This window comes from Pipistrellus hanaki, assembly GCF_964339955.1.
Source record: "Pipistrellus hanaki genome assembly, chromosome: 11".
In the NCBI taxonomy this organism is placed as follows: Eukaryota; Metazoa; Chordata; class Mammalia; order Chiroptera; family Vespertilionidae; genus Pipistrellus; species Pipistrellus hanaki.
The window spans coordinates 27,160,713-27,183,308 of NC_140513.1; the positions used below are offsets into that span (position 1 = coordinate 27,160,713).

Below are 22,596 nucleotides of genomic sequence, written 5' to 3' on the forward strand. Positions count from 1 at the left end.
TATCGTGGCTATATATACAAATTAGGTATAAATTTGATCTCTATACTTTTTAGGTAATAATAAAAAATTAGTAAAATGCAAGACCTATCCAGGTAGCCAATAAACATTATGCTAATAGATATTCACAATAAATTGTGTGTTTTTCTACAAAGTAATGTGTTTATATTTTGTTTTTGTTTTTATCAGAAAAACAAGTATATGCCAAATAAATATTTTTGGTACTAGATGGTTACATCATGGGTCACAGTAATTTTCTTGTGGGGTATGTGAAAACTTTGTAATTTAAGGAAATTTGTTTGAAACAATGAGTATTAGTGTGCTTGGAATGGAGTAGGGCTGAATGAATATGAGTAAGAGACAGTATTTAGACTTGACACTCAGAGTGCAAGATATTGTTAATAGGGACAATGGATACAAATTAATCATGTAGGCTTTCAGCTTTAGGGACACCAATGATTTATTTTCATTCATAAAATGTTTCCAATCACCTACAACCCAAATGTATCATGAGAAAGTGCCATGTTTTCGGAGCTCATCTCCTTTGATTTTTCCCTTTTCAGTTATTTCATGTCATTGGTCCTTTTGCCTGCAGCACTGGGACTTCTCAGTTGGTTATGGGTTAGGGAAATGATTGTCTAATGCAGTGATCACCAACAGGTGGTCCATGAGGTCCAAAAGGCTGGCGACCACTGGTCTAATGTGCAGGTAGGTATAGTGAAAGTATATGTAAGGCCCTATAAACATACACTGGGTAGTACTGAGGTTAAATTGGCTATGTGAGAAGACGCAGAGTTTCTATACAAACATTTTTCTGGTTGGAATGGTATAGCACTGTAGTGGTTCAACTGAGGTGACAATAGGCAGGCATATGTAGGAATGAAAGGATTGGCCATTAGATTGGAGGGAATAGGCCAAAGCTAGCTGGATCTTGTATAAAGACTAGGGGTTATTTGAAATATATATGTACTTAAAGTAGAGAAAAAAAGTTGTCCATTATTAGTTCTTGTGAGGATCATTCAGTAATTTGAACTGTTTAACTTTTTAAACATGTATTTTGGGAGTTAGTATAAATTTTAGCTAACAAGGGTAACTTTTTTTTTTTTTTTTTAAAATCTGTTTTGGAGTCATTTTAGATTTATCAGAAAGTTGCAAAAATAGAAGAGAGAGTTCCTATATAGCCCTCACCTAGTTTCCCTGTTGTCATAACCATAGTACTTTTGTCAAAGCTAATAAACCAAATCGGTATATTATTATTAACTCACTGCACAAGAGAGTATAACTTTTTCCATACCTTTTAATTTATTATCTGTCAAAAACACCATAAAATGAAACCACAATATGTAATTAAGTAACTTGAATTTTTTTTTTAAAATATATTTTATTGATTTTGTACAGAGAGGAAGGGAGAGAGATAGAGAGCTATTGTAGAAACATCGATGAGAGAGAGTCATCGATTAGCTGCCTCTTGCACACCCCCTACTGGGGATATGCCCGCAACCAAGGTACATGCCCTTAACCGGAATCGAACCCGGGGCCCTTCAGACCCCAAGCAGATGCTCTATCCACTGAGCCAAACCGGTTTAGGCAGTAACTTGAATTTTTTAAAAAGGATTTTGAGTTTAAAAATCAGCTGGAAAAGAGTTTTCTGCAGAGGTGACTAATTTTATGTTTGAAAGTTTCTTTTTAATTTTTTTTCTTAAAATCATTTTTTATTGCAATTAAAAATAGTAACTTTTACTTAGATAAATCTAGCCTTTTAAAAACTGACCATGATACCTTTTTAGAGTTGACAGCGGAGCTTTTTTGTTGATAGCAAGCCTGGTTCTAGTGTCCTGGCAGTTGTTTTCACTGTTCCTTGTTCTTCCACTTTCTCTTATGCTGGCTACTCCCATCTCTCCAGGGGGAAGAAAATTCAAATGAGTCAATGAAGATGAGTAAGAACTTTAGGTCATTTGGCTAAGTAAATAGGACCTTTACATTATTTAATTTGATAACTTAATTTACCTTATGGGTATGGGTTGTGTATGTTTTCTATTACCGTAGTTGCTGGAGTGCTAGAGAGTTTTTATTCGTTTTGCAGCAGAGTTTGGCATTTAACATATTTTTGTACTCAAATCTTAACATTTTTTTTTGGTACTTTCCAGGTAACAGCTGAACAGATGCGTCTCGCTCAGGTCATCTTTGATAAAAATGATTTAGAATTTGAAGCTAAAGTTAAACAGGTATGTTTCTGGCAAAGGATGTTGTTAATGTTTTTGTTAATGTTTTAAAAAGAAAATTTTACTAGAGATTTTAATTTTATTTTTTAATTTAATTTATTTTTTTAAAAATATATTTTATTGAGTTTTTACAGAGAGGAGGAGAGAGGGATAGAGAGCTAGAAACGTCGATGAGAGAGAAACATCGACCAGCTGCCTCTTGCACACCCCCTACCGGGGATGTGCCCGCAACCAACGTACATGCCCTTGACCGGAATCGAACCCGGGACCCCTCAGTCCGCAGGCAGACGCTCTACTGCTGAGCCAAACCGGTTTCGGCTTAATTTTATTTTTTAAGTATATTTTTATTGATTTCAGAGAGGAAGGGAGGGGGAGAGAGATAGAAACGTCAATAATGAGAGAGAATCATTGATCAGCTGCCTCCTGGATGCCCCCTACTAGGGATCGAGCCTCAACCTGGGCATATGCCCTGACTGGGAATATAACCATGACCTCCTGGTTCATATGTCGGTGCTCTACCAGTCATTGCTCCTTGGAGTGAACATCCCACAGTGAACTCCTTAGCCCTTTACTATGTAAACTCTTTGTTCTTTCTTATAGTTTCTTTTGTCAGACTAATGATATTTTTGGATGGCCACAAAAAGAATTATTAAAAATGATAGGCTTCATTCTCTGGAATGATATTTATATACAGTTTAAGACATATTACAAATTATATTTTATCTGAATAGCATAGCAGATATACAAGCAAGAGCACTGGTTCAGGAGTTCAGAGTTTTAAGTGCTAACTTTAGTTCTGTCTCTTACTGATCCAATCACTGGAGTACTTTTAAAAGTTTTTTTTTTTTAATAATTACCCAAGGATACTTTTTCCATTGTTTTAGAGAGAGTGAAGAGAAGAGAGGAGGAGAGAAGGAAAGAGAGAGAGAGAGAGAAAAACATTGATGTGGCCTTGACTGGTTTGACTCAGTGGATAGAATGTCGGCCTGCTGACTGAAGGGTCCCAGGTTCGATTCCGGTCAAGGGCATGTACCTTGGCTGCGGGCACATCCCCGGTAGGGGGTGTGCAAGAGGCAGCTGGTAGATGTTTTTCTCTCATCGACGTTTCTAGCTCTTTCTCTCCCTTTCTCTTTGTAAAAAAATCAATAAAATATATTTTTTTAAAAATAATAAAATATATTAAAAAAAAAGAATATCCAGTCCAACTGTTTTGCACATGGACAAATTTCCCTACATAAGCTATTACCACTTGGATTATAACATATATAAGTTATAATATCTAAGTTCTCTCAGGGAATTCTGCCGTGATCACAAAACTCACTCCTACACATACTATATTGTCAAGCAGATTCCACAGATTGCTATGTTTGACATAATTGAAGAAATTCCTTTGGTGCATTCTGTATAGCAAGAGAAATTAAGCTACTTAATATTTTCATCACAAAGAGCAATCAGATTAGGCAAAATGAAGGTGTTTCAATGATCAGTTAACAAATGTTAACATATATGTGGTCTTTGGGAAACATAAAGTCCATCTTAATATTTGTGTAGTTTAGAATTTTAGGAATGCTGGCTATGGACCAAGTTTGAGTAGACAATAACTGATCCAGAGTATTCTAAGGATGTTGATATACATGTGTATGCTGCTGATTAATAATCTGTTATTGCTCATCTTGAAGGAGGGTTGATTTGTAGTTTGACTAATATTAGTGAAAAGACGTTTGGTGGCCACAAACAAAACAGGTAAAAGCTGAGAGTGTAGAAGTACTGCATAAGTTCTGTCTTTATGGAGAAGAATCTTAAAATATCAAGCACCATTTTTGGGATCTCCCTAACCATGTTTTTATAATTTCAACAGCTTATGGAAGTGACAGGAAAAAATCAGGATGAATGCATAGTTGCCCTACATGACTGTAATGGAGATGTGAACAAAGCTATCAATATATTGCTGGAAGGGAATTCAGACACGGTAAGATTATTAGGTATTATTCATTGATTTGCAGTGCTACGATTTGTTTCCAACCCCATATTTCATTTTAAACTTCACCTTATATGGGGGTGGGGATGGAGGGAATTATGGGTGCCATTCCATATTAGTTTTAAGTTCCAGAAAGAATACTAACCTGAAATGACTGTTTTTGTTATATATGGTTTCTTCATGAAGTCGTAGAATCTGAAGACTCGAATGAGAACTTGGTCATCTACTCCAGCCTTACACAGTTTCCAAAATTCTCTGGGCCTGTGGATATTTTCACCACCTGAAAAAACTTCTCTTGGCTCCACTGCTCATGTTTCTTCATCTCAGTCGTCACTTCTTACTACTCCTTATATCTCTAGACTAACAGAAAACCAGGATTTGCTGGTATATCTATTTATGTGTGAATATTCTACAGACACATTTTTCATGACAGTTCGACAGATATATAAAAGGAGAAAAGTTTAAAAAAATTTTTTTTTTTTTCCTGTGTGTTTTTTAGCTTAGAAAGTTTGAGGAATGTGCAGACACACTTTTAGGAAGGCTTCAACTAAAGCCACACCAGGCAGCTGCCAGCACTAATCTTTTGATTCTTATGTGGAGAGATTGCACAATATTTCATTTGTATTTTTAAGTTGAGGAAATCTCTTCTGAGTAGATTAAAACAGATAATGACTTATTGAAAAAGAGGTACAAAGATGACCCATCAAAAAGTGCTTTCCTTACCCAGCCAGAGTGGCTCAGTTGGTTGAGCATCATCCTGTGCACCGAAGGGTTACTGGATTGATTCCTGGTCAGGGCATATACTGAGACTGTGGGCTCAGTCCCTGATCCCTGGTCAGGGCATGTACAGAAGGCAGCCAATTGATTTTTTTTTTCTTTTCTTTCTTTCTATCTATCTATCTATCTATCTATCTATCTATCTATCTATCTATCTATCTCTTTCTCTCTTTCTCTCTCAAAACAAAAACATGTCTTGGTTAAGGATTAAAAGGGGAGGAAAAGTGGCTTCTTGTCAGTATTCAGGTTTAATCATGCTCTCAGTTTTAGGGATAGGCTGCATTAGAGTCAGGTTGTATAAAAATGAACTGCCATGACAAGGTGAAATGTAAAATGAGTATATTTTTTAATCTGAAACAAGAAAAATGAATTTTGTAGTTATTAGGTACTTGGGAAAATCTTTCGCTATTTGAACATAAGCAGTATTTGTGGGTAAAATTCCATACAAAATAACACTGGTCCACAAGATAAACCACTAAATATGTCAGTTTGTTGGAAAAATATATAATGTTAAGTGATGAAATAAAACGTTGAATAGCTTTTGTTTGCTAACAGGCATGTATTCACTGTTTTGTTTTTTAAATATGGGGAATGTGTTTGCCTCATTGCTAAGGGATTCACTGCAGAATGGCTGTTATTTTCCACATGAACTAACGGACTTTCCTTTTTATAAAAATAACTGCACAAATGAAATATATTAAATTATTAATTAGAGCACCTGTTTCTTTTTTCTCGTAGAGATAGGGCAGGATACTACTTTCTGCTGCTTTTCCTTTACATCCAGCAGATTTCATTCTTTTCTGTGGTAGTTGGGTGAATTTTTCTTTTTTTTTCTTCTTCTTTTTTAATATATTTTATTGATTTTGTACAGAGAGGAAGGGAGAGAGATAGAGAGCTAGAAACATCGATGAGAGAGAGTCATCGATCAGCTGCCTCCTGCACACCCCCCGCTGGGGATATGCCCGCAACCAAGGTACACGCCCTTGACCGGAACCAAACCGGGTCCTTTCAGTCCCCAAGCTGACGCTCTATCCATTGAGCCAAACCAGTCTCGGCTGAATTTTTAAGTCTAAAACGTCCAGTTCTCTCTTTGTGGTTTATTGAGTTTTAACTTCTCCCCTGGGACTGAATCCGAAGGAGGTGTTCTGGATTGAATGTTACATCAAGAATGTCTTTTTGTCTTCTTCTTGAACTTAGAAACCACATAGTGGTAGCCAGATTTGGCTTGTTTTCTTCAAAGATCAGAAAACAAATTAGTGCTTGAATCCAGACACAAAAGGTGTATGCTTGATTGGAGATAAGAGGACTGTAGGGGAAATGCAGAAGCAGAGGGAAAGTTGTTTAGGATTATTTTGTGATGCATCTTTACTTTCATATTGTTGGCCTTGTCTCTGACCTGGTTGCCGTGTGCAGCATGGCTAACCAGAAGCAATAAGGAATACCTTCTGACTGGGGTAGAGAGTTAATTGGAGGTGAGGAGGAGGAATATTATGTAAATACTTTAGCTAGGAGCTAGAACATTTAAAGTAAACCATGAAAGCCTGGCCAGCATGGATCCATGGTTGAGCATTGACCTAGGAACCAGGAGGTCACAGTTCAATTCAGGGCATATGCCTATATTGTGGGCTTGATCGCCAGTGTGGAGTGTGCAGGAGGCAGCTAATCAATGATTCTCATAATTGAGGTTTCTGTCTCTCTCCCTCTCCCGTCCTCTCTGAAATCAATAAAAATAAACTGTTTTGCGTACTGAACTGTAAACCTACTTTTGCCCCATCCTGTTTATGGTATGATTTGATTTGGTATCACCATTATAGGAGAGATGGAGAAGGAAGGTTTTATAAATAAATCATTGACTTCTCATTGGAATAGGTCTTTGAGGTTTAAATTTCAGGTACTTAAAAAAACTAAATCAAAATTTTGTCTTTTAAATTTTTTTTTATAGTTTGGGTAACTGAATAGGGAAATTTTAGGGCATCATTTTATGTACCTTTGTAATCTTTGAGCTAATCTATATATTTAATAGACTTAAGCCCTACTACTGAAGTAGGTGAGGGTAGCATAGGGTGGGAAATGGGAGAAATAACATTTACTTTACTCACAAATTAGCATAGAAAAAGCCTTTTTTTGTGGTAGAACAACAGAGTATGTTATCAATTCAGCTAGTTGCTGTAATCTTTTGTGCTCTATATAGCAAAGGAGCTTAGCAAGGGATTTGCTGTCTTTAGCATTGGAAAGTAGAACTATATGGAAAAGAATTAAAATGGTAGACAAGCAAGCTACAAGGCATGGATAATTAGGTTTGGAAGATATATGCACACACTCTTAGTAATTGTACACTCTTTGAATGACAACTCTTATCTTCGGTAGACTTCATGGGAGACTGTAGGGGGGAAGAAGAAGAATTTTGGAAAAGAAAGTTCAGAAAACAAAGAGAATAGAGAGAAGAGAAGTGAGAGAGAAGTGAGTCGTGGACGTGGAAACAACAACCGGAAAGGAAGAGGTGGCAATCGTGGGAGAGAGTGTAAGTATAGAACTTTATCCTGAACTTTTTATGATGGAAATTTTCATGCACGCTGAAAGAGTGGTCCAAAGAATGTCCATAAATCTACTCCCTCAATGCACCATTTGCTGTTACAATTTACATTTGGGTTCTAATGAACTACTTAGTTAATTTAGTAATTGATGCAATTTCATATCAGCATTGACCAGGACTGTAGTTAATTAAGTTGTGTGTATTATCACTGCCTTCTATCTGGCCAGTGTGGCTCAGTTGGTTGAGCATCATCCCCTGCACTGAAAGGTTCCTGGTTTGATTCCTGATCAGGGTACATTCCTGGGTTGTAGGTGCAATCTCCAGTGGGGAGCAGGCGATTAATGCTTCTCTCTCTCATCGATGTTTTACTCTCTCGCTCTTCCTTCTTCTCTCTCTAAAATCAATAAAAACATTATATATATAAAAAAGACTGCTTCTATTGTGAATCATATACATCCTCTAATTTTAAAGGAGAATTTTTATTCACTGATAGATGAAGCTCTTTATTCTTCCTCATGGTATAGGCAAAGGTTAAAATAAATGCTAAGTTGTTGAATAGGAAAGATTTTCTCAGTACTTTCCATTCGACCCAAGAACAACAACCTGCTGTACAGATATACCAAAGTAGCTAAATTATGAATGAATAAAATGTAAATATTAAATATATCACCTTAAAGACTTTTTTAAAATCTTCACTTGAGGATATGTTGATTGATTTGAGATAGAGAGGAAAGGTTGGTGGTGGGGAGGGCGGGGGAGAAATAGAAAGAAAGAAAAACATTGATATGAGAAACGGATCAGTTGCCTGCTGTACACATCTTGAACAGGGATCAAACCTGAAACCTAGGTATGTGCACTGAGTGGGAATTGGACCCTGCAACCTATTGGCTTATAGGACAGCACTCCAACAAGCTGAGCACTGACCTTAGAGATTTTTGTTAGTTTATTCCATGGATATTTATTGAGTACCTGCTGTATAGCAAGTACTCTTACAGGCATATAGCAATAAATGGTACAGACATTTTTGCTCTCCTAAAACTTACCTTCTTAAAAAAATATATATATTATTGATTTTTGTACAGAGAGGAAGGGAGAGAGATAGAGAGCTAGAAACATTGATGAGAGAGAGTCATCGATCAGCTGCCTCTTGCACACCCCCTACTGGGGATATGCCCACAACCAAAGTACATGCCCTTGACCGGAATCGAACCCTGGTCCCTTCAGTCCCCAAGCTGACGCTCTATCCATTGAGCCAAACTGGTCCCGACTAAATCTTACCTTTTAATAGAGGTAGAATGAAATGTAACAATAAAAAGAAAAAGTAACGTTTTATATTAATAATATTCTAATGGTGTGAATAGAAATTATGCTGTGGATGAAAACAAAGGACACAGAGATTGGGATTATAAAGAGAGGTAAATTTAAATGGAGTGGCACCTTCATGAAAATTCATAGGTATTAACCTCTGAAGCAAGCTGTGCCAATATCACTCATAAAATTCCTATATTATATAGAATCATTAATGCCAATATAGGTATGAGGAGAAGAAAAGACTGTATTGGCATCTTCTGGACAGAATTCTTTAAAAACCTGTCTCTAACAATTTTTTTTTTAATTAATGTATTTTATTGATTTTGAACTGAGAGGAAGGGAGAGAGATAGAGAGTTAGAAACATCGATGAGAGCCGAAACCGGTTTGGCTCAGTGGTAGAGCGTCGGTCTGCGGACTGAAAAGTCCCAGATTCGATTTCGGTCAAGGGCATGTATGTTGGTTGCGGGCACATCCCCGGTAGGGGGTGTGCAAGAGGCAGCTGGTTGATGTTTCTCTCTCATCGACATTTCTAGCTCTCTATCCCTCTCTCCTCTCTGTAAAAAATCAATAAAATATATTAAAAAAAAAAAAAGAAAGAAAGAAAGAAAGAAAGAAACATCGATGAGAGAGAGTCACCGATCAGCTGCCTCCTGCACACCCCCCACTGGGGATATGCCCGCAACCATGGTACATGCCCTTGACCGGAATCGAACCCGGGACCCTTCAGTCCCCAAGCCGACGCTCTATTCATTGAGCCAAACCAGTTTCGGCTAACATTAATTTCTTTAATAACCGTTTTTCCTTGATGGCGTTGTTTTGCTCTTCTATGTCATTCCAGACCTTAAACCTAACTAGTCAGCAAATGTGTGGTGTATTACATAGTTGAATAACAAATGTGGCTTTTTGAAACAAACTTACTTTAGGGGAGGCCAAGTCCAAATAGAAGAAATAAAATGTGGTATGTCATTTTAATTTCTTTTTAGAACTTTTACCTATAACTAAGGAAAATGTTCTATTACTTAGTTTTTGAACCACTTGGTGTCTTTTTAAATATATATTTTCATTGATCTCAGAGAGGGAGAGAGAGATGGAAACATCAATGATGAGAGAGAATCACCGTTCGGCTGCTTCCTGCACTCCCACACGGGGGATCAAGCCCGAAACCTTGGCATGTGCCCTTGACTGGAATCGAACCCAGGACCCTTCAGTCTGAAGGCTGATGCTTAATCCACTGAGCCAAACCAGCTAGGGCGACTCACTTTTTTCTTGTTCTTTTTAAAAAACCTTTTGGTTATATTTTCTCCATTTTAAAAAGTCTTTTTGTTCTTATTTTAATAGTTGTCTGGTATGATTATATATGAGACCCTCTTTTATTTCTTAGTTAGAGGTGAAGAGAATGGAATTGATTGCAATCAAGGGGACAAGCCTTCAGACCGTGGCAAGCGCACCCGTGGAAGAGGTAAGATAGAATAAGCTCTATATGTACATATTATTTTTTCCCCCTGAAACCTTTGAGTATAAATTCCAGACATAATTCCATTTTATATACCCCTTAATATTTTAGTGTGTGTCTCCTAAGGAAAAAAAGATAATCTCCTATAGAGCTATCTTAAAAAGATAAAAGTCAGAAAATTTTTACTGATGCAATCTATAAGCCTTATTCAGAAAATTTCAGTTATGTTGCTAATGTTTTTATATTATAGCAAAAAGGAAAATGTTTTGATCCAGGATCTAATCCAGGATCACACACTGCATTCATTCATTCATTTATTTATTTATAAAATATATATTTATTGATTTCAGAGAGGAAGGGAGAGGGAGAGCAAGATAGAAACATCAATAATGAGAGAGAATCATTTATCAGCTGCCTCCTGTATGCCCCCCTCCCTACCTGGGGATCGAGCCTGCAACCTGGGCATGTGCCCTTGACCAGAATTGAACCCGGGACCCTTCAGTCCATAGACCGACATTCTATCCACTGAGCCAAACCAGCTAGGGCAGATCACACATTGTATTTAGTTCCCATGTCTCTTTAGTGTCCTTCAGTCTGGAACAGTTCATTCTGGAAAAATCTTTGTCTTTCATGGCCTTGATGCTTTTGAAGCATATGGACTCTTGTAGAATGTTCTTCAATACCAATCAGATGTTTCTTCTTGATAAGTTTCATCTATTTTGGGCAGGTACCACAAAGGGATGATAACTATAATATGATATAATGATAATCGGTTTATCCCATTACTAGTAATGTTAACTTTTATTTAGGTAGGAGCTTTCGGCCAAGTTTCTTCTATGTAAAGTCATATCCCCCACTTAAGTTTTTTTTGGTGGGCAGTACTCAGAGACTTTGTAAATATTCTTCTTTTTTAATCAGATTTCATTCACTGGTATTAGAATTTGTGAATTTCCTGAAACAGTTATTTTGACACATTTATAATCAGGCTTCTTTGCTAAGTTAAAGCTAATACATGGGATATAAGGGTGGATTTTAAGCTTCTTCCTCACTGAATTCCAGGGGTGTTTTGCTGCTGTCATTTGTCTAATTTAAGCTGCTTTAGGATTGGGGAAAGTGTATTCCTGTTTCTCTGAGAATATAATACCCTGACTCAGGGGCAGTTAGGCACAGTTTGCCTGACTCCCTGGTCTCTAAACTACACAGCTCAAGGGTGCCCTGCTTTTTAGTGGGACGAACAGGTCTCTGGGCATGGGGACAACTCAAAGCAACCATATTAATCATTGAACCAACCCTGAATATTGGGGAACTTAAAGAAATTTTTTAAATTCATTTGAGTGACAGGAAGGGTGGGAGGGGAGAAAGAAAGGGAGAGAGAAACATCGATTTTATTGTTCCATTTGTTTGTGCATTAATTGATTGCTTCTTATATGTACTCTGACCAGGGATAGAACCTGCAACATTGCCATATTGGATCAACACTCTAGCCAGAGCTGCTTGGCCAGAGCTTGAGATCTTTTGTCAATACAAAGAACTTTAGGACTAGTCATAGGCCAGAGTGTGTAGTGATGAATTCAAGTTCATGCACTTTCTGGCACATTTGGCTATTATCAAAACCCTTTTACAGTCTTCTGAGGATGAATGGAGGGAATTGCTTTCTACATTTTTAGATGCTACATATCACAGATAGTATACAAGCAGATAAAATTTTTTCTATCCTTTGAAATCAGTAACTTTGTACATGGGTGTGTCAGTAGAGACTAGAAGATGGAGTGCCCCAGAGGGAATGATGGTGCTGTTAGGAACAGTGACAATATTGAGTAGGTGCATATAGGATAAAGTAGGTCAAATTATAATTGTGTAGGACATAAGTATTATTTTACACTATAATTTTTTTTTAAGGATTTGGACGTGGCAGAGGGAGAGGGGCAGGAAGAGTCTCAAACCAAGGCATGGGGTAAGTGTAGCCATCCTATTTTTGTAGTTCTCCAGTTGTTATCCAAGGGTTTCCTTCCTCTATTTTATGCTCAGTTTATTCTGGCAAGTAAGGTGTTTCCTATACTTAAGAGAAAGTAGTAAAAAAGTTAAATAGTACAAATAAAATTGTACTGCATTGGACCTTAGAGCAGAGTTTCTAGCCTTGACTCTGTTGACATTATGGATTGGATAATAGTTTGTTGAGATGGTTGGGTGTCCTTGACAATGTAGGATGTTTAGCAGCATTCCTGGCCTTTCCCTACTAAATGCCTGTAGCACCCTTTCTCAAGTTACAACATTCAAAAATGTCTCCAGACATTGCCACATGCTCCTGGGAGGGAGGCGCACCATCGCCCCCAGGTGTAAGTCACTGCATAAGAGTTATGTTGGTAAACCCAGGAATTGTCTTTGAAGAGTAAGTAAATGCGATGTTTATTTATATAATAGTTTTTTCCTGAATTGAAATGATGACCATACTGTTACTAAATAAATAGTATAATCAATAGTTTTTTCATTTTTTCTTATTGTTCTTTAACTTTTTCCTGCTTCTAAAACTTTAGCTCCCCCTGGATTTTTAGAAAAATAAATAAAAAGAAAGAAAAAAGTTTTAAGCATCTTACAGAAACCACATGTAGATTATAATCAAGAAAGGAAGGGATTGGTTCCAGGAAAAGCCTTTTTTCTCTCCATAGCTTCAGGGCAGCACTGTTTGGGGTCATTTCCTTTAGGTACCTCATGCCATCCTTTTCTTCCTGAGCTCCCTGGAGACAAAGGAAGGATGAAAACACTTAAACACCTATGCCCAGCACAGTAGCTTTAAACTCTTTTGTGGATTTTACTGTGTACTTTCAAACTTATCCCTTCGTGATTTTTTTTTTTTTTAAAGTTAATGATTACAACTAAGCTGGGGGGAAAAAATCTGTTGTGAAAATTTTAGAGACTATTTAATTTGTATCTAGTTATCTCTGAGTCATGGGTGTTTAGGGTTTTAATGAACAACAACAACAAAGAAGAGGTACTGAACAAAACATTTTGGTTTCTTTTTAAAAAAACATTTTTTATCAGTTTTTCTATACAAAAAGGATCACATACAACTGTTATAAAAGGATCAAAGTCAAACTTGGATTCTGACTTGGGGAGAAAAGACTTGCCTGTTTAAGTCTGGGGTTAGTTTTCAGGGGGCTTTCCATAGAGCCCTCATGCTGCCTACCATGGTTATGCCTCCACACCTTTAGAATGCAGAGGACAGCAACTTAGGGAAATGGGGGTATCTTATAAGAGTGTATAGAAGATCCCTAGGCAACTCTGCTTTTCAGAAAATCTGCATCCTAATGGCAAGAGGAATGAGCTATATAGTTAAATAGGAGAAGGAGGGTGAAGTTTCATAGCATCTCTTAGAAAAGACATGACTTCTTTTGTGAGAGATGATGTACAGTTACTTTTGTGACTTTGGTGATTGCTTCATTTGCCTTTATTCTTTATTTCAAACCCAGGACATTTAATCCTGCAGACTATTCAGAGTCTCCATCTATAGATGGATGTGGGACAAAACCAGTAGTTTGGGAAGCTGCTCACAATGGTGCAGATGAGGGAAGTGGTAAGTGTCTATTCTTATCAGAGATGTATTTTTAAAGTTTGAGATAGCATGCATATAAAGATGACATCAAAGTGTGCTGATGAAGAATAAGGAAAAAGCCTGCTGTCCTACCCCTGAGACTACTATTAGCCTGTCCTTATACTTCCAAAGTCTCTCACTTATAAATCGCATTGATAATAAGACATTTGATTTTGTTTTCCTTTCTGCACTCTGAGGAATAGGTTATAATCAGGCTATGTCAGCACAGATCCACACTCAAATTTTAGTATGTCATGGATTTCTTTTTATTAAAATTTTAAAAATTAGTCAACATTCAATATTACAATATATTAGTTTTAGGTGTACTGCATAGTGTTTAGGCATTTGTATAACTAATGAAGTGATTTCCCTGATAACTCTAGTTTCTTCCCCAGCCCCCTTCCAACCCCTCACCATACCCCCACCAGTGTGTCAGGGATTTATAGAATTTCTTAGCAGAAGACTTATTACTGGAAATACCATTGCTAATGGTGGACAGTAAATTTGACCAGATAAAGTGGTAGATGATAGATGGGCTTGGAGCAACAATTGCTTTTGCAGGTTTTTTTCTGTATCCTTCTGTTTTTATTTCTTTTCTAAAATTTATGGGTAGATATTTGTTCATAGGGTATGTTTATGTAATAGAGCTTTTTGGAGGATTTGTTCATGATCAGAACTACTGTGATTGTATTTATTACTCAAGGTATAATTTGAGTCCGGCTGGAGTGGCTCAGTTGGTTGAGTGTCATCCAGTGCACCAAAAGGTTGCCAATTCGAGTCCTGGTCAGGGCACAGGCCTGGGTTGTGAGGTGTTTTTTGTTGTTGTTGTATTAATTCTAACCAAAGCATATTTTTTTCCCATTGATTTTTAGAGAGAGTAGAGGGGGTGGGAGGAGACAGAGACATTGATATGAGAAAGACACATAGATTGGTGTCTCCTGCACACGCCTAGGAGATGTGTCTTTGACCAGGAATTGAACCTGAGACCCTTCGGTGAGCAGACTGACTGACATACTACATCTACTGAATGACACCAGCCAGGGCTGGGTTGCAGTTTCCTCTCCAGTTGGGGAGCATACAGAAGGCAACCTATCGATGTCTCTTTCTCTCTCCCTTTCTCCCTCCCTCTATGTCCTTAGATGAGGATTTTTTTTAAAAATTAAGACATAATTTGACACTTCTATATCGCATCAACTCTGGTCAGGAAATAAGACTGCACAATCATGAACTAGAAATCAAAGATAATGTAGAGATCAATAAAAGTTACAAATGGTAATTTGAAAAGACTAATAAAATTGATAAATTTATTTGAGACTGTTCAGGGAAAGGAGAAGCATAAATAATTGATTCTAGTAATGAGAAAAGGAATATTGATATTCTTTACAATTATAGATGTGAAAAGATCATAGGAAGACACTTTATGTTAATACATTTTGTGCTAACATTTGCAATTACACAATGACCTCACTTCAACACAGATATAAAGAGGGGCTCTTTTTCTTTTTAATTTAATTTATTACTGAAAGTATTACAGATGTCTTCATTTATTTCCCCTATTGACCCCCCTCCACCCCATTCTCATCCCCTCCCTAGGCCTTCCCTACACTATTGTCTGTCCGTAGGCTATGCATATCCTATCTAATAAAAAAGTATGTAATATGCAAATTGATGTCACTCCAAGACACCAGATGGCCGTCCCCATGTGGCCAAAAATGGCTGCCCCCATGTGGACACAAGATGGCCACCACAAGATGGCCTGCAGTGAAGGGCAGTTTGGGCATTTAGGGGTGATCAGACCAGCAGAGGAGGACGGTTGGGGGTGACCAGGTTGGTAGAAGAGGGCAGTTGGGGAGACCAGGCCAGCAAGGGAAGGTAGTTGGGACGGGGGGGGGGCGGGGGAGGAAAGGACCCAGGCTTGCAGGGAAGGCAGTTGCGGGGGACCAGGTCAGTAGGTAGGGCAATTGGGGAGACCAGGCCTGCAGGGGAGTGCATTTGGGGGTGACAAGGCCTGCAGGGAAGGACAGTTAGGGGTGACCAGACTGGCAGGGGAGGGCAGTTAGGGGCAATCAGGCCAGCTGGGAGCAGTTAGACGTTGATCAGGCTGGCAGGGGAGTGGGTAGGGGGTGATCAGGCTGGTAGGCAGAAGTGGTTAGGAGCAATCAGGCAGAGGCAGGTGAGTGGTTGGGAGCCAGCAGTCCTGGATTGTGAGAGGGATGTACAACTGCCCGTTTAGGCCCGACCCTGATGGGATCCATTTTGAGTTTATTCTTATGTATGGTGTAATTTGGTGATCTAGTTTCATTTTTTTGCAGGTACCTATCAAATTTTCCCAACACCATTTATTGAAGAGAGTGTCTTGACTCCATTGTATGCTCATGCCTCCTTTGTCAGATATTAATTGAGCGTAATGGTATAGGTCAATTTCTGGGTTCTCTTAAGAGACATTTCAATATCAGTAAACTCTTAGATATATATTCAAGATAATAGGAGACTTAGGTTCATACAAATATTCTTAGAAGCATAACTCATAATAGCTAAAAAGTGGAAACCAAATGTATTTCAGTTGATGAATAGATAACTATAATGTCTATCATCTCTACAATAGAATATTCATTCTGCCTTAAAAAAAAAAAAATTAAGTACTGCTTGGCTAGTGTGGCTTAGTAGTTGAGCACCGACCTATGTACCAGGAGATCAGGGTTCAATTCCCTGGTAGGACACATGCCTGGGTTATAGGCTCCATCCCCAGTGTGGGATATGTAGGAGGCAACCAATTGATTTTTCTCTCACCTTTGATGTTTTTGTCTCTCTCCCTCTCCCTTTCTCTCTGAAATCAATAAAAATATAGACAAACAAAATGAAATATTGCCCTAGCCTGTTTGTTTCAATGGATAGAGCACCAGCCTGTGGACTGAAGGGTCCTGGGTGCAATTCTGGTCAAGGGCACATGCTTGGGTTGCAGGCTCAATCCCCAGTAGGTGGTGTGCAGGAGGCAGCCAATTAATGATTCCCTATTATCATTGATGTCTCTCTCCTTTACTCTCTGAAATCAATAAAAATACATTAAAAAAAAAAAAAAAAGAATGGATGAACCTTGAAACATTATGCTGAGAGAAAGAAGCCAGTCATAAAGGACCATATGTTTTATACTAGAGGCCCAATGCACGAAAATTCATGCAAAAGCAGGCCTTCCCCCCGTCCCCCCAGCTGCTGGCACCAGCTTTTCTTTGGCACCCAGGACCCAGGCTTCCCTCCTCCTGCTGCCCGCAGGCACCTGGGACCTGGGCTAGCCTCAGTTCGTCAGGAAGGATGTCTGGAAGATATCCGATCTAATTAGCATATTACCTTTTTATTATTATAGATTGTATGATTTCATTTATGAGAAGTCCCCAGATTGGACAAATACATAGTAACAAAAAGTAGATTGGAGGCCTTGGGGGGAAATAGGTACTAATTACTAATGAATTAAAGATTATTTTTTGGAATGATGAAAATATTCTGGAGTGGTTGCACAACTTGTGAATATAATAAAAACTGTTCAGTTGTGTACTTTAAAAGGAAGGATTTTATGCTGTGTAAGTTAAATCTCAATAACAAAAATGAGTTCTGTGTATTTCTTTACAGAATAAAGGAGAAAATTCACATAATTTCAGTAAGGAAAGCATTTGACTAAATCTACCATCCATCCTGTTTTGTTTTGTTTCTTTAAAGCCAGGCAAGGAGATTTATCTAAGGAGATTTTCTTTTTTTTTTTTTTTTTTTTTTTTTAAATATATTTTATTGATTTTTTACAGAGAGGAAGAGAGAGGGATAGAGAGTTAGAAACATCGATGAGAGAGAATCATCGATCAGCTGCCTCCTGCACACCCCCTACTGGGGATATGCCCGCAACCAAGGTGCATGCCCTTGACCGGAATCGAACCCGGGACCTTTCAGTCCACAGGCCGACGCTCTATCCACTGAGCCAAACCGGTCCCGGCCTAAGGAGATTTTCTTAATCAAACACAGGACATCTACAACATTTACTGTAAACATTGCAGTTAATGGTGATGTGTTGAATGTATTTCCTCTGGAAAAAGATAAAGCATATAAGTCTCACTATTTCTATTCACTAGTGTACCAGAGGTTTTAACCATTGTACTAAGGAATAAAGAAGAAAAGTCAGAGGGGTTGGGGGGGGGGGGGGGTGAGACACACACACACACGTGTCATTTCTGAAAATGTTATAAAAGAATCTACAGAGAAATGATTGAAATTAGTAAGGGAGTTTTAATATATTTTTTTGATTTTTTTTACAGAGAGGAAGAGAGAGGGATAGAGAGTTAGAAACATCGATGAGGGAGAATCATCAATCAGCTGCCTCTTGCACACCCCCTACTGGATATGTGCCCGCAACCAAGGTACATGCCCTTGACCGGAATCAAACCCTTCAGTCCTAAGGCTGATGCTCTATCCACTGAGCCAAACCGGTTTTGGCAGTAAGGGAGTTTTAAAAGGTGTTGCATAGATGTTCAATAAACATTTTTCTTTTTTACTGAACTTATTGGGATGACATTAGTTAAAATTATACAGGTTTCAGGTGCACAATTCCACAACACATCATCTGTACACATCATCGCCCTGAGTCAGGTCTTCCATCACCATTTATCCCCCTTATACCTTTCTATAACTCTTCCCTCCTCTCTGTAATTCCCACACTTGTCTGTATCCATTTTTTCCTCAATCCCTCCATCTACCTACCCCCAGTCCCCTCACTACTCCTCCCCCCACACCTATTAGCCTGCTCTGTCTGTGGGTCTCTCTCTCTTTTGCTTGATAGTTCATTTTGGTCATTGGATTCCATATATGAGTGAAATCATATGGTACCTTCTATTTCTTTAAACCATTAACAAAGAGAAAATGGAAACAAATTGATGGTCTCAAAAAACAACAAATGACTAATAAGCAGTCTAATGATATACAAGATGGTAAATCTATCTATGAAAACGTAAAATATATAAACTCATACTAAACTATAAAATTGAGAGATTCAAGAAAAATAGAAGGATTTATCATTTTTAGATATTTCAAGTCTTAATACTATGAAGCTTAGTTTTTATTGACTCACTGTATGGACTTAATTGATCCATGATAGTCCCACTGCCCATGCATGGTCTGTGTGGCTCAGTTGGTTGAGCATCCTCCCATTCTCATTCACCAAAAAGTTTTGGGTTCGAGTCCGGATTAGGGCACATATCCTATGTTGTGGGTTTCAACCCCAGTCAGGGCCGGTAGGAGAGGCAACTGATTGATGTTTCTCTCTCACAGCAATGTTTCTCTATCTCTCCAGCCCCCCCCCCCCCCTTAAATCAATAAAAACATAGTCTCTGGTGAGGATTAAAAAAACAAAACAAAACAAAACCAGCGGCCCTGACTGGTATAGCTCACTTGGTTGGGACATCCTTGTATACATCTAAAGGTGATAGGTTTGATTCTCGTTCAGGGCACATAAAAAGGTTGCAAATTCTATACCTGGTCAGGGCATGTATGAGAGGCAACTGATCAATGTTTCTCTCTTACATCGATGTTTCTCTTTCTCCCCCCCGCCCCTTTCTCTCTCTCTTCTTTTCTCTAAATTCACTTTTTAAAAAAGAAAATTGACCTCACTATTTTAAAAAATGAGGTTTATGGAAGTGTATATATTACCCTTTTAAGAAGAATAAGTGAATTCCAGCAAATACATGTAGTTATATAAAATAAAGACAGTTTTTCTGTGCTATTAATGAACAATTACAAATTGGAATAAAAGAGAGAAAAACCTAATACCATTTATAGTAGTACAGAAATATGAAATATTTAGGTGTAAATATGATGATGTATGTGCAGGGTGGGCTCTTTGGCCCCTTGAGTTTGGCTCTTCCACAAAATACCACGTGTGGGCGCAGGATTGAAACTTCGTGGCCCATGCGCAGAAGTCAGTTTTCGGTTCTCTAAAGAAATTTCAATCGTTGTAGTGTTGATATTTGACTCTGTTGACTAATGAGTTTGCCGACCATTGGGGCTAGGGTGAAACATGACTCTTGATAGTATATACTCACAGTATTAAAATCAAATCTATTCCTTAGAGTCTCATTAACATTTAGCCAAAGTAGAAAGACTGAAGGATAGTCAAAATATTTACTAAAATCAGTGTACCTTTTACATAGTGTGGAATCCTTTCTTTGACGAGTGGGAAAGGAGCCTGGTGAACCTAGGAGTAAAAAAGGGGTAGCAGATGCAAGTTGAATGTTCAAGGGCCATCTGGCTAATAAGACTCCTGCTTGAATCACAGTTGTCTGTCACAGGACGGATTACAGTAAATTTTCCTCTCCTTGGAGTACGTTATATAGTATAGTGAGCTCTGATGCTTTCTTTTCTCTGTTTAATTTACTGACTCTTAATTGTTTTGATCTGTTAAAACCTCCCATTTTACATTGATCTGCAGAACTGGCATCAAATGCTCAAAAGGTAGCTCAGGATCTGCCAAACAATTCTTACGGACACAAAGGTATGAATATTTTATTTAAAAATTTCTCTTAGTTAAGAATTTTATAAAATGCTTACAGTATCTTTTTTTTTTAATCAAGATTAACCAATAGAATATATCAGATAAGTATTTATAATTTATATTTTTACAACTACTTGATAAAATAATTACCAGCTTTTGATTATGGAAGTTTTTCAGATTGGCCTTCAAGGCAACACAGATTTTTTGTATCATCGTTTTCCTTTCTCCTACATGGCTAGCTTATATGTGCTTTTAATAAAGGACCAACATCAAAGTTAAAGCAAACATAAAACATACATGTCAGATTTATTGTCTTAAACTGAAAATAAATTAACATCATTGACATTTTCAGTTATATTTGACGTATAGGTCTATAAGCCTGTAATGGGAACCAAGCTCTTACTGTAAGATTTTAATATTTCAGAATAAGGTTGGACCTGACTGTATTCTTCTGAGGTCTAGTAGTTTTTATAGTCTATGTATTTGGGGTGGGTTACTGCAACAACTTGTGCCTGGCCTTTTTTTTTTTTTTTTTTTTTTTTTTTTTTTTTAAAGCAAGAGCATGTTCACCAATCTACACCCAGTTATATTCCAATGCTAAGTGCCCAGGAACACATCTGGCCTCAGTAGAACAACGAAAGCCGTTTCTTGCTGGTTTTTGTGTGTTTTTTTTAATATATTTTATTGATTTTTTACAGAGAGGAGGAGAGAGGATAGAGAGCTAAAAACGTCGATGAGAGAGAAACATCAACCAGCTGCCTCTTGTACACCCCCTACTGGGGATGTGCCCGCAACCTATGTACATGCCCCTGACCGGAATTGAACCTGGGACCTTTCAGTCCACAGACCGACGTTCTCCCATAGCCAAACCGGTTTCGGCTGTGCCTGGCTTCTTTTGTGGCTTTCTCCTCTTATCTGCCATATCACTTTACCGTGTTGCATTGCTTCTTACAATGCAACATATGTGTACATTATGTTGTCTTCTGCTTCCTTTTAATGTACTCAGTTATCAACCTATTCTGCATGTCTAAATTTGTATTTTAGTTTTCATACACGTAAAAAATTACTAAGATAGTAAGTTTTATGTTACAAATATTTTATTTTATTTTATTTATTTTGTACAGAGAGGAAGGGAGAGAGATAGTTAGAAACATCGATAAGAGAGAATCATCAACCAGCTGCCTCTTGCACAACCCGTACTGGGATATGCCCGCAACCAAGGTACATGCCCTTGACCGGAATTGAACCCGGGACCCTTCAGTCCCCAAGCCAAACCCGGTTTCAGCTTATGTTACAAATATTTTACCACAACTGAACTTTTTTAATAAAGCAAGTATGTTTTAAACTTTAGGATGTTTGTTAACATTTTATGTATAGTTTTTGTAATGCCTCATTATTTCTCTCCTCTGGACTGTCTCTTCTTTATATATCTGTCTGTTCATATATTGTTTTTCTTTTTAAAAAAAACATTTTTATTGATTTCAGAGAGGAAGAGAAAGAAAGAAAGAGAAACATCAATGATGAGATGGAATCATTGATCAGCTGCCTTCTGCATGTCCCCACTAGGGACTGAGCACACAACCCGGGCATATGCCCTTGATTGGGATTGAACCTGGGGCTCTTGAGTCTGTAGACCGACTGTATCCACTGAGCCAAACCAGCCATATATTTTCTAGCTTTCAAGTTTTTTGCTGTGCTTCATCTAACCCCATAAGCTTTCTCTTACCAGTCTAGCATTCATTAACATCTTTGTATTCCATATTTCCAGTGTATTAATCAAATTCATGTGATTTATCATTATTCAGTAATAGGCTACATTTCTCACTCATAAAACTTTTAATTATCTTTCCTATGAGATATGATTTTGGTACCTAGAACAATGGTTGCCAACCTTTCGGACCTCATGGGCCACTATTGAGCCACAGACCACCTGTTGGTAACCGCCGACCTAGAATAATACTTAATCTGTAATCTTTTAACCCAGTATTGTTTCATTGGTGATTGATGATGAAGGAGTCCTAAGGAAAATTCCACCATAAATGGTTTCCTATTATAATTTTAGATTGTTTAAAAGTGAAAGTTTTAGGAATTATTTTTGAGGCTTTGAAATTGTTTGCCATTTCTTGCTTAGAGTGTTTCTAAAACTCCTTAGATTAAACTTCAGCTTTTTGTAGAAATTTCACAGTCTTTAAAGTACTATCTTCTGTGA

The 22,596-nt window shown here is 37.8% G+C and overlaps 1 protein-coding gene across 13 annotated transcripts in view; it reads left to right on the top strand.

Annotated features, from left to right (window-relative positions):
• The window catches only part of UBAP2 (ubiquitin associated protein 2), a 73,216-nt gene that overhangs the window by 20,263 nt on the left and 30,357 nt on the right, over window positions 1-22,596 (top strand). For 7 of the 13 annotated variants that reach the window (XR_014796234.1, XM_084897959.1, XM_084897966.1 and 4 more), the window contains 7 exons: window positions 2,145-2,222; window positions 4,078-4,188; window positions 7,342-7,495; window positions 10,201-10,278; window positions 12,172-12,226; window positions 13,740-13,843; window positions 20,325-20,387. Coding sequence is in view for 12 of the 13 variants with exons in the window: in XM_084897959.1 (XP_084754085.1) it covers window positions 2,145-2,222; window positions 4,078-4,188; window positions 7,342-7,495; window positions 10,201-10,278; window positions 12,172-12,226; window positions 13,740-13,843; window positions 20,325-20,387 (643 nt within the window). In the remaining variant the exon portion in view is untranslated. The remainder of the gene's footprint in view (window positions 1-2,144; window positions 2,223-4,077; window positions 4,189-7,341; window positions 7,496-10,200; window positions 10,279-12,171; window positions 12,227-13,739; window positions 13,844-20,324; window positions 20,388-22,596) is intronic. The other 6 variants (XM_084897968.1, XM_084897969.1, XM_084897970.1 and 3 more) reach the window with 2 other exon arrangements.